The 13,943-nt window shown below is 40.7% G+C and overlaps 1 protein-coding gene across 1 annotated transcript in view; it reads right to left on the bottom strand.

Moving 5' to 3' along the window:
* The window catches only part of HEPHL1 (hephaestin like 1), a 93,574-nt gene that overhangs the window by 11,633 nt on the left and 67,998 nt on the right, over positions 1 to 13,943 (bottom strand). Inside the window, exons 13-15 of the mRNA XM_057299218.2 lie at positions 9,879 to 10,018; positions 2,156 to 2,296; positions 469 to 575 (exon numbers count right to left, since the gene is read on the bottom strand). Coding sequence (XP_057155201.1) covers positions 469 to 575; positions 2,156 to 2,296; positions 9,879 to 10,018 — 388 coding nt within the window. The remainder of the gene's footprint in view (positions 1 to 468; positions 576 to 2,155; positions 2,297 to 9,878; positions 10,019 to 13,943) is intronic.

Raw genomic sequence — 13,943 nt, 5'->3', positions numbered from 1 at the left:
GATAATAATGCATTTAAAATAAACAGATTTCACACATCCAAAACCATACATAAATTGTACTCTAAGTTATATTTATTTTATTGTTGTATATTTACATATCCTCTTTTGCTTCAAACCTTTTATCTTTTTAAGTTCTAAATTTGGTAATTGAAACATTGGGATTTTGTTTTTATTCCCCATACTTTAAGTCAAGGGTCACCAAACTTTTTTTTTTTTTGGAAAAAAAAATCACCAGATAGTAAATATTTTTGACTTTGTGGGCCATATAGTCTCTGTTGCAGCTACTCAAGTCAACCATTGACAATGTAAACGTCCAGCATGTCTAGATTTCGTAAATGGGCCATAGTATGAGACCCTTGCTCTAAATCATTATACACTTCCACATATACCAACCCAAATTGTGATGACCCAAGTAGTCAACTTTCATCCAGATTATTTTAAGCCTTTTGGTTGCTTTCTCCACCTTACCTTCACAAAGTTTACTGTTGAATAGTAAACCCATGGAATACAATTGGGATCAGAAGGCCCTGGACCGGATCTTTTAGGGATATTCCATCTATAAGTTTTTACTTCTCCTGTAATAAATGAAATGGAAAAAATTTATTAGAATTATCTGTGTTTCAGATGATTTATCTGAAGAAATATAAGCAGGTCTTTATATATTTTCATTAATGTTTATTGCTGGAGAGAATTACTCATTCATTACAAATGTTCTTATTAAACTCCCATCTTAATTTCTACTATTTCAAAATGAAATGGCAGATTTGTCTTTTCAGGCTCCAGCCTTCCCTCTAGTTTGCATTTTTCTATTGTCAACTGGTGTGTATTCAGGAAATAAAAACATTTTATACCTCACTGTTTTTCCTCCTTAAATGTTTTATCTCCTTCCCAAGAGCTGTCCTTGAGAACATCTTTGTCATCAAGGACCTCTGCCTTGGCCTCTTATGGGAGTCACCAGGGAGCTTTGTAAGCCCTTGCTGCTCAGGCCTCACCCCAGACAGTGAAATCAGAGAGTCTAGGGTCTAGGACTCTGGTGCCAGTGTTTTTTAAAAGCTTCTCAAGTGGGCAGGTGAGATCTGGTGAGAACCAGAATCAGAGAGACCTAGTTCCAAATCTCAACCCTATGACTTCCTATTTATCCCACATTTGACAAGCTATCTAATGTCACTAACCTTTAGTATCCTTATCTGTAAAGTGGGTTTGTCATCATAGTTTTCTAATTGTTGTGAGGATTAAATGAAATAATGTAATTAAATACACAGGATAATGCTTCATTTTGAAGGCAGTTAATGTGTTAATTTTTATGTTTACTACAGTAGTCCCCCTTTGTCCAGGAGAGATACATTCCAAGACCCCCAGGGGATGCTTGAAACCACAGACAGTGCCATACCTATATATACTATGTGTTTTCCTATACAGATACCTATAATTAATTTATAAATTAGGCACAGTAAGAGATTGACAATAATTACTAATAATAAAATATGACAATTATAACAGTACACTATAATAAAAGCTATGTGAATGTAGACTCTCTCTCACTCTCAAAATATCTTTTTATTGTCTCTAATTGAAGTTATCTCAAAATTTCTTAATATTTTCAGACCAAGATTGATTCAGGTAACTAAAACTAAGGAAAGCAAAACCGTGATAAGGGGGAGCTACTGTAAGAACAGCTATGGAGACAGTAAAAAGATCAGTGGTTGCCAGAGGTTAAGGAAGAGGAAAAAATAAACACCAGAGCATGGAGAATTTTTAGGGCAGTGAAACTATTCTTTATAGGACTAAAATGGTGGATACATGTTGTTGTGCTTTTGTTAAAACCCTTAGAGTATACACACCAATACTGAACCCTAATGTAAATTATGGGCTTTAGGGGATAATGATGTATCAATGTAGGTTCATCAGTTACAACAAATGTACTACTCTGGTGGGGGATGTTGACAATGGGGTCCCTAATGGAGGTTTCTAATGGAACCCTAGAAATTCCTAAACATTTGGTCATTGGATGAATGATGATCTCATACCAGAGTGACTAGATGATGGCTGAAACACATTGACATTAAGACGAGCTCTTTAAGACACCTCTGAGACCAGAAAAGAGTTGACGCCAATGTTCTTCTTCAAGATGGAGCAGACCTCTGACACAACTTACCTGGTTTTGTCATGGGCACCTGGAATTGCTTTCCACTATCCATCTCCTCCACACCCTGGGCTGAGATGGAGTAGGGCCTACTGGCTTTGTTCTTAAATATGATCAGGACGGTGTTGCCCACCTCAGCATGAATCATTGGGCCTAAAGGCAAAACACAGGCCTGTGTGCATTATTATTGCTCTTTCAACATTAGTGTAATTTAAATATAGGCAGTAGTTAGTCAAATAAAATAGTTTGGCTTTAGTTGTTTTTCCGAGAAAGGCATATATAACTCTACTTCACTTTAAAGAGCAACATTGTGTAGTATTAAATATCATGTAGTCTTTAGCAATGGGTTTAAATTCTGCCTCCTTCATTTATTAGAGGGGCCTTGGGTAAGTGATGTAATCTGTCTGAGTTTCAGTTTCCTCATCTGTAACATCAGTTTAGTAATAACTTTCATGTGGGATTATAGTAAGGGTTGAATAAGATAATGTATCTAAAAGTGTTTACTTCAGTGCACTGATACACCATAAGTACTTGGTAAATGCTTTTTTACTACTGAGAAATCATCTCCAGGAAAAGCCATATCCACATGATATGGTGACTTTCAGTTGTAATCCCCCTGTGTATAACCTTTGATAAGTCTGAAATTATTCATTATCTGGTAAATGGATGACAATAATAATGAAGATCCAATGAAATAATGTGTGTAAAAGGAATCTGAAAGAGTAGAGGGAAATAAAATCATTTATGTATTAACTTATGATTAATATAGTGACTTCACAAATGCACATCTAACTCTGTTTCTCAATATTTGTTTACCCAAGGAGACAAGCACTCTTCAGCCCCTCTGCTGTGTGCATTTCTGTTGGAAGCAACCAGGCTGGGTGCCAATGGAGATGAGCCCACACCTGGCTGAAAGGGCCTGTGGCAGCATGACTTGTGCACTGCTTCATGGTCAGTAGACTCCCATTTCAGAAGTGCCTGATCCCTATGGCTCTCTTTTGGGTATCTGGTGCATTCTACATTCACAGGGAGATACACTGACAGTTGGTGGTCTGGCCACACATATCAATTCCTTGCTGATTCAAGCCATGGTTTTAATTGTTTTTCTGAGAAAGGTATATATAAATCTAAAATTTGTTGGATGGTTATTATTTTCAATTTTCTCTCAATTTCTTAAAATATTCTTAGGGGGTAGTTCCAAGATGGATGAATAGGAACAGCTCCAGTCTACAGCTCCCAGTGTGAGCGACACAGAAGACAGGTGATTTCTGCATTTCCAACTGAGGTACCGGGTTCATCTCACTGCGGCTTGTCAGACAGTGGGGGCAGGACAGTGGGTGCAGCCCACCGAGCATGAGCCGAAGCAGGGAGAGGCATCGCCTTACCTGGGAAGCACAAGGGGTCAGGGAATTCCCTTTCCTACCAAGGGAAGCTGTGACAGCTGGCACCTGGAAAATTGGGTCACTCCTACCCTAATACTGCGCTTTTCCAATGGTCTTAGCAAACGGCACACCAGGAGATTATAGCCGGTGCCTGGCTCAGATGGTCCCACGCCCAAGGAGACTCACTCATTGCTAGCACAGCAGTCTGAGATCAAACTGCAAGGTGGCAGTGAGGCTGGGGGAGGGGCGCCCACCATTGCTGAGGCTTGAGTAGGTAAACAAAGCGGCTGGGAAGCTCGAACTGGGTGGAGCCCACCGCAGCTCGAGGAGGCCTGCCTGCCTCTGTAGACTCCACCCCTGGGGGCAGGGCATAGCCGAACAAAAGGCAGTAGAAACCTCTGCAGACGTAAATGTCCCTGTCTGACAGCTTTGAAGAGAGTAGTGGTTCTCCCAGCACAGAGTTTGAGATCTGAGAACGGTCAGACTGCCTCCTCAAGTGGGTCCCTGACACCCAAGTAGCCTAACTGGGATTCACCCTCCAGTAGGGGCAGACTGACACCTCACACGGCCAGGAACCCCTCTGAGATGAAGCTTCCAGAAGAACGATCAGGCAGCAACATTTGCTGTTCAGAAATATTCGCTGTTCTGCAGCCTCCACTGCTGATACCCAGGCAAACAGGGTCCAGAGTGGACCTCCAGCAAACTCCAACAGACCTGCAGCTGAGGGCCCTGACTGTTAGAAGGAAAACTAACAAACAGAAAGGACATCCACACCAAAACCCCATCTGTACATCACCATCATCAAAGACCAAAGGTAGATAAAACCACAAGGATGGGGAAAAAACAGAGCAGAAAAGCTGAAAATTCTAAAAATCAGAGCGCCTCTCCCCCACCAAAGGAACGCAGCTCCTAGCCAGCAACAGAACAAAGCTGGATGGACAATGACTTTGACGAGTTGAGAGAAGAAGGCTTCAGACGATCAGACTTCTCCAAGCTAAAGGAGGATGTTCGAACCCATCGCAAAGAAGCTAAAAACCTTGAAAAAAGATTAGATGAATGAATAACTAGAATAACCAGTGTAGAGAAGTCCTTAAATGACCTGATAGAGCTGAAAACCATGGCACGAGAACTACATAATGAATGCACAAGCTTCAGTAGCCGATTCGATCAACTGGAAGAAAGGGTATCAGTGATTGAAGATCAAATGAATGAAATGAAGTGAGAAGAGAAGTTTAGAGAAAAAAGAGTAAAAAGAAACGAACAAAGCCTCCAAGAAATATGGGACTATGTGAAAAGACCAAATCTGCGTCTGACTGGTGTACCTGAAAGTGACGAGGAGAATGGAATCAAGTTGGAAAACACTCTGCAGGATATTATCCAGGAGAACTTCCCCAACCTAGCAAGGCAGGCCAACATTCAGATTCAGGAAATACAGAGAATGCCACAAAGATACTCCTTGAGAAGAGCAACTCCAAGACACATCATTGTCAGATTCACCAAAGGTGAAATGAAGGAAAAAATGTTATGGGCAGCCAGAGAGAAAGGTCGGGTTACCCACAAAGGGAAGCCCATCAGACTAACAGCGGATCTCTCAGCAGAAACTCTACAAGTCAGAAGAGAGTGGGGGCCAATATTCAACATACTTAAAGAAAAGAATTTTCAACTCAGAATTTCATATCCAGCCAAACTAAGCTTCATAAGTGGACAAATAAAATCCTTTACAGACAAGCAAATGCTGAGAGATTTTGTCACCACCAGGCCTGCCTTACAAGAGCTCCTGAAGGAAGCACTAAACATGGAAAGGAACAATCAGTACCAGCCACTGCAAAAACATGCCAAATTGTAAAGATCATCGATGCTAGGAAGAAACTGCATCAACTAATGAGCGAAATAACCAGCTAACATCATAATGACAGGTTCAAATTCACACATAACAATATTAACCTTAAATGTAAATGGGTGAAATGCTCCAATTAAAAGACAAAGACTGGCAAATTGGATAAAGAGTCAAGACCCATCAGTGTACTGTATTCAGGAGGCCCATCTCATGTGCAGAGACACACACAGGCTCAGAATAAAGGGATGAAGGAAAATCTACTAAGCAAATGGAAAACAAAAAAGGCAGGGGTTGCAATCCTAGTCTCTGATAAAACAGACTTTAAACCAACAAAGATCAGAAGAGACAAAGAAGGCCATTACATACTGGTAAAGGGATCAATTCAACAAGAAGAGCTAACTAACCTAAATATATATACACCCAATACAGGAGCACCCAGATTCATAAAGCAAGTCCTTAGAGACCTACAAAGAGATTTAGACTCCCACACAATAATAATGGGAGACTTTAACACCCCACTGTCAACATTAGACAGATCAATGAGACAGAAAGTTAACAAGGATATCCAGGAATTGAACTCAGCTCTGCACCAAGCAGACCTGATAGACACCTACAGAACTCTCTACCCCAAATCAGCAGAATAAACATTCTTCTCAGCACCACATCGCACTTATTCCAAAACTGACCACATAGTTGGAAGTAAAGCACTACTGAGCAAATGTAAAAGAACAGAAATTATAACAAACTGTCTCTCAGACCACAGTGCAATCAAACTAGAACTCAGGATTAAGAAACTCACTAAAAATCACTCAACTACATGGAAACTGAACAACCTGCTCCTGAATGACTACTGGGTACATAACGAAATGAAGGCAGAAATCGATGTTCTTTGAAACCAATGAGAACAAAGACACAACATACCAGAATCTCTGGGACACATTTAAAGCAGTGTGTAGAGGGAAATTTATAGCACTAAATGCCCACAAGAGAAAGCAGGAAAGATCTAAAATTGACACGCTAACATCACAATTAAAATAACTACAGAAGCAAGAGCAAACACATTCAAAAGCTAGCAGAAGGCAAGAAATAACTAAGATCAGAGCAGAACTGAAGGAGAGAGAGACACAAAAAACCCTTCAAAAAATCAATGAATCCAGGAGCTGGTTTTTTGAAAAGATCAACAAAATTGACAGACTGCTAGCAAGACTAACAAAGAAGAAAAGAGAGAAGAATCAAATAGGCGCAATAAAAAATGATAAAGGGGATATCACCACTGATCCCACAGAAATACAAACTACCATCAGAGAATACTATAAACACCTCTATGCAAATAAACTAGAAAATCTAGGAGAAATGGATAAATTCCTCGACACATACACCCTCCCAAGACTAAACCAGGAAGAAGTTGAATTACTGAATAGACCAATAACATGTTCTGAAATTGAGGCAATAATTAATAGCCTACCAAACAAAAAAAGTCCAGGACCAGACATATTTACAGCCGAATTCTACCAGAGGTACAAGGAGGAGCTGGTACCATTCCTTCTGAAACTATTCCAATCAATAGAAAAAGAGGGAATCCTCCCTAACTCATTTTATGAGGCCAGCATCATCCTGATACCAAAGCCTGGCAGACACAACAAAAAAAGAGACTTTTAGACCAATATCCCTAATGAACATTGATGCAAAAATCCTCAATAAAATACTGGCAAACTGAATCCAGCAGCACATCAAAAAGTTTATCCACCATGATCAAGTGGGCTTCATCCCTGGGATGCAAGACTGGTTCAACATAACGCAAATCAATAAACGTAATCCATCACATAAACAGAACCAAAGACAAAAACCACGTGATTATCTCAATAGCTGCAGAACAGACCTTAGAAAAAATTCAACAGCCCTTCATGCTAAAAACTCTCAATAAATTAGGTATTCATGGGATGTATCACAAAATAATAAGAGCTATCTATGACACACCCACAGCCAATATCATACTGAATGGGCAAAAACTGGAAGCATTCCCTTTGAAAACTGGCACAAGACAGGGATGCCCTCTCTCATCACTTCTGTTCAACATAGTGTTGGAAGTTCTGGCCTGGGCAATTAGGCAGGAGAAAGAAATAAAGGGTATTCAATTAGGAATAGAGGAAGTCAAATTGTCCCTGTTTGCAGATGACATGGTTGTATATTTAGAAAACCCCATTGTCTCAGCCCAAAATCTCCTTAAGCTGATAAGCAACTTCAGCAGTCTCAGGATACAAAATCAATGTGCAAAAATCACAAGCATTCTTATACACCAGTAACAGACAAACAGAGAGCTAAATCATGAACTCCCATTCACAATTGCTTCAAAGACAATAAAATACCTAGGAATCCAACTTACAAGGGATGTGAAGGACCTCTTCAAGGAGAACTACAAACCACTGCTCAACAAAATAAAAGAGGACACAAACAAACAGAAGAATATTTCATGCTCATGGATAGGAAGAATCAATATCATGAAAATGGCCATACTGCCGTTTCCCAATGGCCATACTGCCATTGCCCAAGGTAATTTATAGATTCAATGCCATCCCCATCAAGCTACCAATGACTTTCTTCACAGAATTGGAAAAAACTACTTTAAAGTTCATATGGAACCAAAAAAGAGCCCACATTGCCAAGTCAATCCTAAGCCAAAAGAACTAAGCTGGAGGCATCATGCTACCTGACTTCAAACTGTACTACAAGGCTATAGTAGCCAAAACAGCATGGTACTGGTACCAAAACAAAGATATAGACCAATGGAACAGAACAGAGCCCTCAGAAATAATACCACACATCTACAACCATCTGATCTTTGACAAACCTGACAAAAACAAGAAATGAGGAAAGATTCCCTATTTAATAAATGGTGCTGGGAAAACTGGCTAGCCATATGTAGAAAGCTGAAACTGGATCCCTTCCTTACACCATATACAAAAATTAATTCAAGATGGATTAAAGACTTAAATGTTAGACCTAAAACCATAAAAACCCTAGAAGAAAACCTAGGCAATACTACTCAGGACATAGGTATGGGCAAGGACTTCATGTCTAAAACACCAAAAGCAATGGCAACAAAAGCCAAAATTGACAAATCATATCTAATTAAACTAAAGAGCTCCTGCACAGCAAAAGAAACTACCATCAGAGTGAACAGGTAATCTACAGAATGGTAGAATATTTTTGCAATCTAATCATCTGGCAAAGGGCTAATATCCAGAATCTACAAAGAACTCAAACAAATTTACAAGAAAAAAACAACCCTATCAACAAGTGGGTGAAGGATATGAACAGACACTTCTCAAAAGAAGACATTTATGCAGCCAACAGACACATGAAAAAATGCTCATCATCACTGGCCATCAGAGAAATGCAAATCAAAACCACAGTGAGATACCATCTCATACCAGTTACAATGGCGATCATTAAAAAGTCAGGAAACAACAGGTGCTGGAGAGGATGTGGAGAAATAGGAACACTTTTACACTGTTGGTGGGACTGTAAACTAGTTAAACCATTGTGGAAGACAGTGTGGCAATTCCTCAGGGATCTAGAACTAGAAATACCATTTGACCCAGCCATCCCATTACTGGATATATACCCAAAGGATTATAAATCATGCTGCTATAAAGACACATGCACATGTAAGTTTATTGTGGCACTATTCACAATAGCAAAGACTTGGAACCAACCCAAATGTCCAGCAATGATAGACTGGATTAAGAAAATGTGGCACACATACACCATGGAATACTATGCAGCCATAAGAAATGATGAGTTCATGTCCTTTGTAGGGACATGGATGAAGCTGGAAACCATCATTCTCAGCAAACTATCGCAAGGACAAAAAACCAAACACCACATGTTCTCACTCATAGATGGAAATTGAACAATGAGAACATTTGGACACAGGAAGGGGAACATCACACACCAGGGCCTGTCTTGGGGTAGGGGCAGGGGGGTGGGATAGCATTAGGAGATATACCTAATGTAAATGATGAGTTAATGGGTGCAGCACACCAACATGGCACATGTATACGTATGTAACAAACCTGCAGGTTGTGCACATGTACCCTAGAACTTAAAGTTATATATATATATATATATATATATATATATATATATATATATATATATATATATATATATATATATATATATCTGCTGGAGGATTTAAAAAAAAATTTCCTGGCTCAGTATAGGGGTTGGAAAGAAGCTTTAGGGTATCATACACCAGTTAGACTGCCCTGATGTCATGGATTCCTATTTGTGTATTATCTGGTAGTCCTATTATGACTATTTTTTGTATGAGGTGAGCACTCAGCACACTCCCTGATAATGGTAGAGCAGGAAGATACTACACTTGGAGGAATGCAGTCAAGCTACTCTGTTTCTTCTATCCTTTCTTAGCCACAAGTATAACAGAACACATGAGTATGTGTGCATGCACATGCTCGGGGCTGACAGTGCACGCCTGAAATCTGTGCCATACCCAGGAGTTCTAAGTGCTCCTCTCGTGGTGGTCGGGCTTTGATCTCCACAAATTCTCCATCCGTGTATTCCCTGTAAACCACCTTCTTGTACTGAGAGCCAATCCAATTTTCAGTGCGGTTCATAAATATATCTCCATGTCTGCAAATCAGAAGCATCAGAAATTAAAGTTGTCAGAAAGCAAAAAAGCTTTGAGCGCTTCTAAGTGATTCAGGGGTAATCTGGAGAAGTGCTCCCCAAACCTGGCTGTGATCAAGTGCTCCCTGGGGAGCAGGCCTTTTGCACCAGACTTTCTGGGAGTGAGGCCAGGCATCTGCACTTTAAAGCTCCTTCAGTTCTGATATGGGCAGCCCAGCACCAGTCCATGGCCCACCCTTTTAAATCACGGTTGTAATCTTCTGCTAAGCACTGAGTAGGGCCAACCTCAGAGACTCCTAAGTATCCTTTGAGGTTGCACCTCTCTTCTGGGACCATCTAACCTTACACACTTGCATCTGCATGTGTGTGTCATCACACACACACACACACACACATACACATCCACCCTCTACCACCCTGAGTTTCTCCAGATTTCATATGCATCTTTCTGTACATGGTAATGCTTTTCCACTTTGAAGGATCTCAAGAAGGACCATAGTCTTGTATTGTGTATACATCCATATACAAATATAGATAGATACAGTTGATACTTGTTATTCACCCTAGTTATGTTCTAGAAAGTCATTGTGATAACTGGACTAATAAAGACTGAACCATTGTTCCTAGGGAAAATATAGGGTTAGGTTCCTGCAAACCTCTGGTCACAATATTTTCATCAACAGATCAATATATAACCTTGTTTTATGTCTGTTTCTTTTTAAACACACTTTATTTAATATATATTGCTGAGCTCAACAGCATTAACACTGTTGAGCTCATTAACACTGAGCTCAACAGCCAACAGCACTGTAACTCATGCAGGAAAAAAGCCCCTCTCACATGTATAAGGCACATCAGAGGCTTCTTACACTGAGGACACTGCTTCAAAACTCTGTTTAAGGGGGCATTTTAAACAGTGAAAGCACCAACATAAAGCACACAAGTGCAAAAACGATGGCACTAAATAATCTGAAAACAAGGACATTTGTTTACAGTATGAGAGCTGAAACAAGAAGGCAGAGAGACTCCTTGTTTGACCTCAGCTGAAAATGTGTGCATCAGGCAACGTAAATTTTTTGCCACTCTACATGTACCTGCAAATGACCACAAAAATGTCACAGGAATTGATTTTGGGGTTAAAAATAAATTTTAGCAAGTAGGCAAATTTGCAAAAGCAGAATCTACAAATAACGAGCATAGACTGTATACGTACCTTACATGTATAGTACATTTCATCTATTACCAAGGCAGATCATCACAAAAGACAGATTTTTAAAATCTATTAATTTTATCTCTAAAATACAGTGAGACCCACCCCTTCCATTGAGGGAGCTTTCATTCTTATCTCAGCCACTTGTAATACTTACCTAGGTTGGGTGGAATTGTTCCTAATCATTTTCCCTGCCACCTGTACTCCTCTTTGCCCTCTATTCACACACTGCAGGCAGAGGGATCCTAAGCTATACATTTAACAACGTTGATGTTAAGCCTTTTTATGATTTCCCACAGCCAAACTCCTCAATTTGGCTCTCAAGCCTCACTATCTGCCTTTGCCACCTCCTGAGCCTCATTTCCCATCACTAGCCCCTAGGCTCTATGTTCTGGTCATTCTAAACATTCACTCTCTTGAACATGATGTGCTCTCCCTCACCTCCAGGCCTTTACACAGGTTGTTCCCTCTGCCACGAACATGCTTCCTTCCTCTTCAAGTGGACTACTCTTCATGTCCCAACTCAAAGACTACTTCCTCCCAGAAGCCCCCGCCGACTACCAACCTTCTCCCTACCTTTCCTCAAGACAGGGCTGTGTGCTTCTGCCATATCTCCTGTTGCACTCTACCCTTCCCCTCTCATAGAACATACTTGTTCTAAAGTCTTACCATGGACCAGGAATTCTGTGTGGGAAAGGACCTTGTCTATCCTCCATACTGTTTCACCAGCACATTGCACAATGTCTAGCATATAGTAGGTATTTAATAAATGCATGTATACTTCCACCCTAGACTGTATGATTTCCAAGGGAAGAGAACTTTTCTTCTACTTTCATTTTTCAGGAGACCCAGTTACATGTGGTAGTGACCAGTGCAGAACCTGTAGCCACATTCCACCGTTTCCCAGATTTCTCCACTGCAAACCAGGCTGATAATAATTCCTCTACCTCATGGAATTGATATGAGGGTCATGTGAGTCAGTATCTGTAAAGCACATGTCAGGCCCATGTTCAGCACTATGTAAGCACTTGCTTTTTCATCATCTTGTGAGAATGGTGCAAGAGATGCTGAGCAAAAACTGGTGGAGTAGGTCAGGTGTGTTGTAAGGGTTGTGTCAGATAAGGTTTGTAATATCCCTAGCAGAATGCCTGGTCCACAGTAGCTGCTCAATAGGCAGTGGTTTATTGTGGAGAATCTCAGGATGACTAAATCACACACGTATCAGTCTACAAGCTCAGGAGTACTAGGAATACAACTTTATTTTTTTCATAGCAACTTAATTTCTGTTTTCAAATTTCCTCCCACTGCATAAACTTCCCCTGGACATTGTACTGATGGTCCCATTTGTTGGCTTTCTGGGATGCTGAGACCTTCCCAGCATGTTTTAGGAAGCCCCAAAGAAAGACTTCTAGGTCCCAAGGTGGGGCAGAGGGTCTGTGCTGACCAGGATAATAAATGTCTCAGGGATAGCCTGTAACCACAAATGGTTCAAAAACCAGATGGGCTCCTACCATGGCCATGGGACAAAGGGCAGAGACATAGAAACTAGGGTGCAGAAGGGGTATGTGTCACTGGGCTCTTATCTACAGACATGCCTCAGATGTGCCCTAAGAGAACTGCCATTTCAATTCCATACTGAATTGTTATCTACAGCATTTGTTAAACTTTGAACATGTGAACTTGTCCTTATCTCACTTTGCTTTCATCTATGTATGGGCAAGAATCAGAGTGACAGGGGCAGGTGTAATTATGGCATTGCACCCCCTTCCCCACCAGCACATTTTATCTCCTTATGTCACTTGGGAGGGAGTCTCAGAAGACTGAAGCTAGACCTTCCTGCTAGCCCCGTGGGATGGAGACTTAAAGTAGGAGTTCATATTAGTTGTAAGAACATCATAAAGGCTATATTTTTATACATTCATGGGCTAAGATTGTACACATGACAAAATTATTATACAATTATTTCTTTAGTTATGGTAGCCTTTTAATGAAATAATCATTTTAGAAAGGGCCAGATTGGAATTCATTTCATTTTCCACTGTACCAGCACCAGTCTTCAGCTTGTATTGGCAGCACTAGTTTTGCAGAATACAGGTGTTTGGCCTAACAAATAGGTTAGTGAGTAATTGAATGGATTTAAAATTCTCCTGTTCTTAAGGGAAATCTTAAAAAAAAAAAATGTATCCAGAAGGTAGAACCATTATAATCTCTTTTCCATAAGTACAGCCCCTCAAAACAAAGGCCAATAAATAAGAAAAGAAATACTTGTGTTAAGATAGGAACAGTAGCATGTCGTGTTTGTCTCGCAGCCACGGAGGATGTCTATGAGGTGAGGGGAGGGGAGTATGGTGGCAGGGGGCGAGGGTAGGTGGCAATAAAGAACAAAGAGGAACTGGGCCAGGAGGGACAATGTAGTGTGCCGGAGAGAACGTGGATTTATTTGTCTTTCAAAAGATCTATGTTCAATTCTAACTCTGCCAATGTCTAGTTGGGCGCCTTAACTCTTTGCATCCAAGTTTCCTCATCTGCATATCAGAACAGTAATACCAGGCAGTGGGTTGCTGTGGAGGGAGGGGATTAGCCCTGGGGGAGGAGGTCTGTGGTCTGCGCCTGCCTTCTCCCTTGTTTAACTCCATCCCAGTGCACCCTAGGGATCTTGGTTCCTGGACTCTGGGCTTAGCGCCCTGGAGGAGCAATGCTTACAAGGCTGCTGGCGGC

The sequence above is a fragment of the Pan paniscus genome, chromosome 9, assembly GCF_029289425.2.
Source record: "Pan paniscus chromosome 9, NHGRI_mPanPan1-v2.0_pri, whole genome shotgun sequence".
Taxonomy (NCBI): Eukaryota; Metazoa; Chordata; class Mammalia; order Primates; family Hominidae; genus Pan; species Pan paniscus.
Note: the sequence above shows the minus strand (reverse complement) of the source record. Positions and strands in the feature narration are given on the sequence as shown.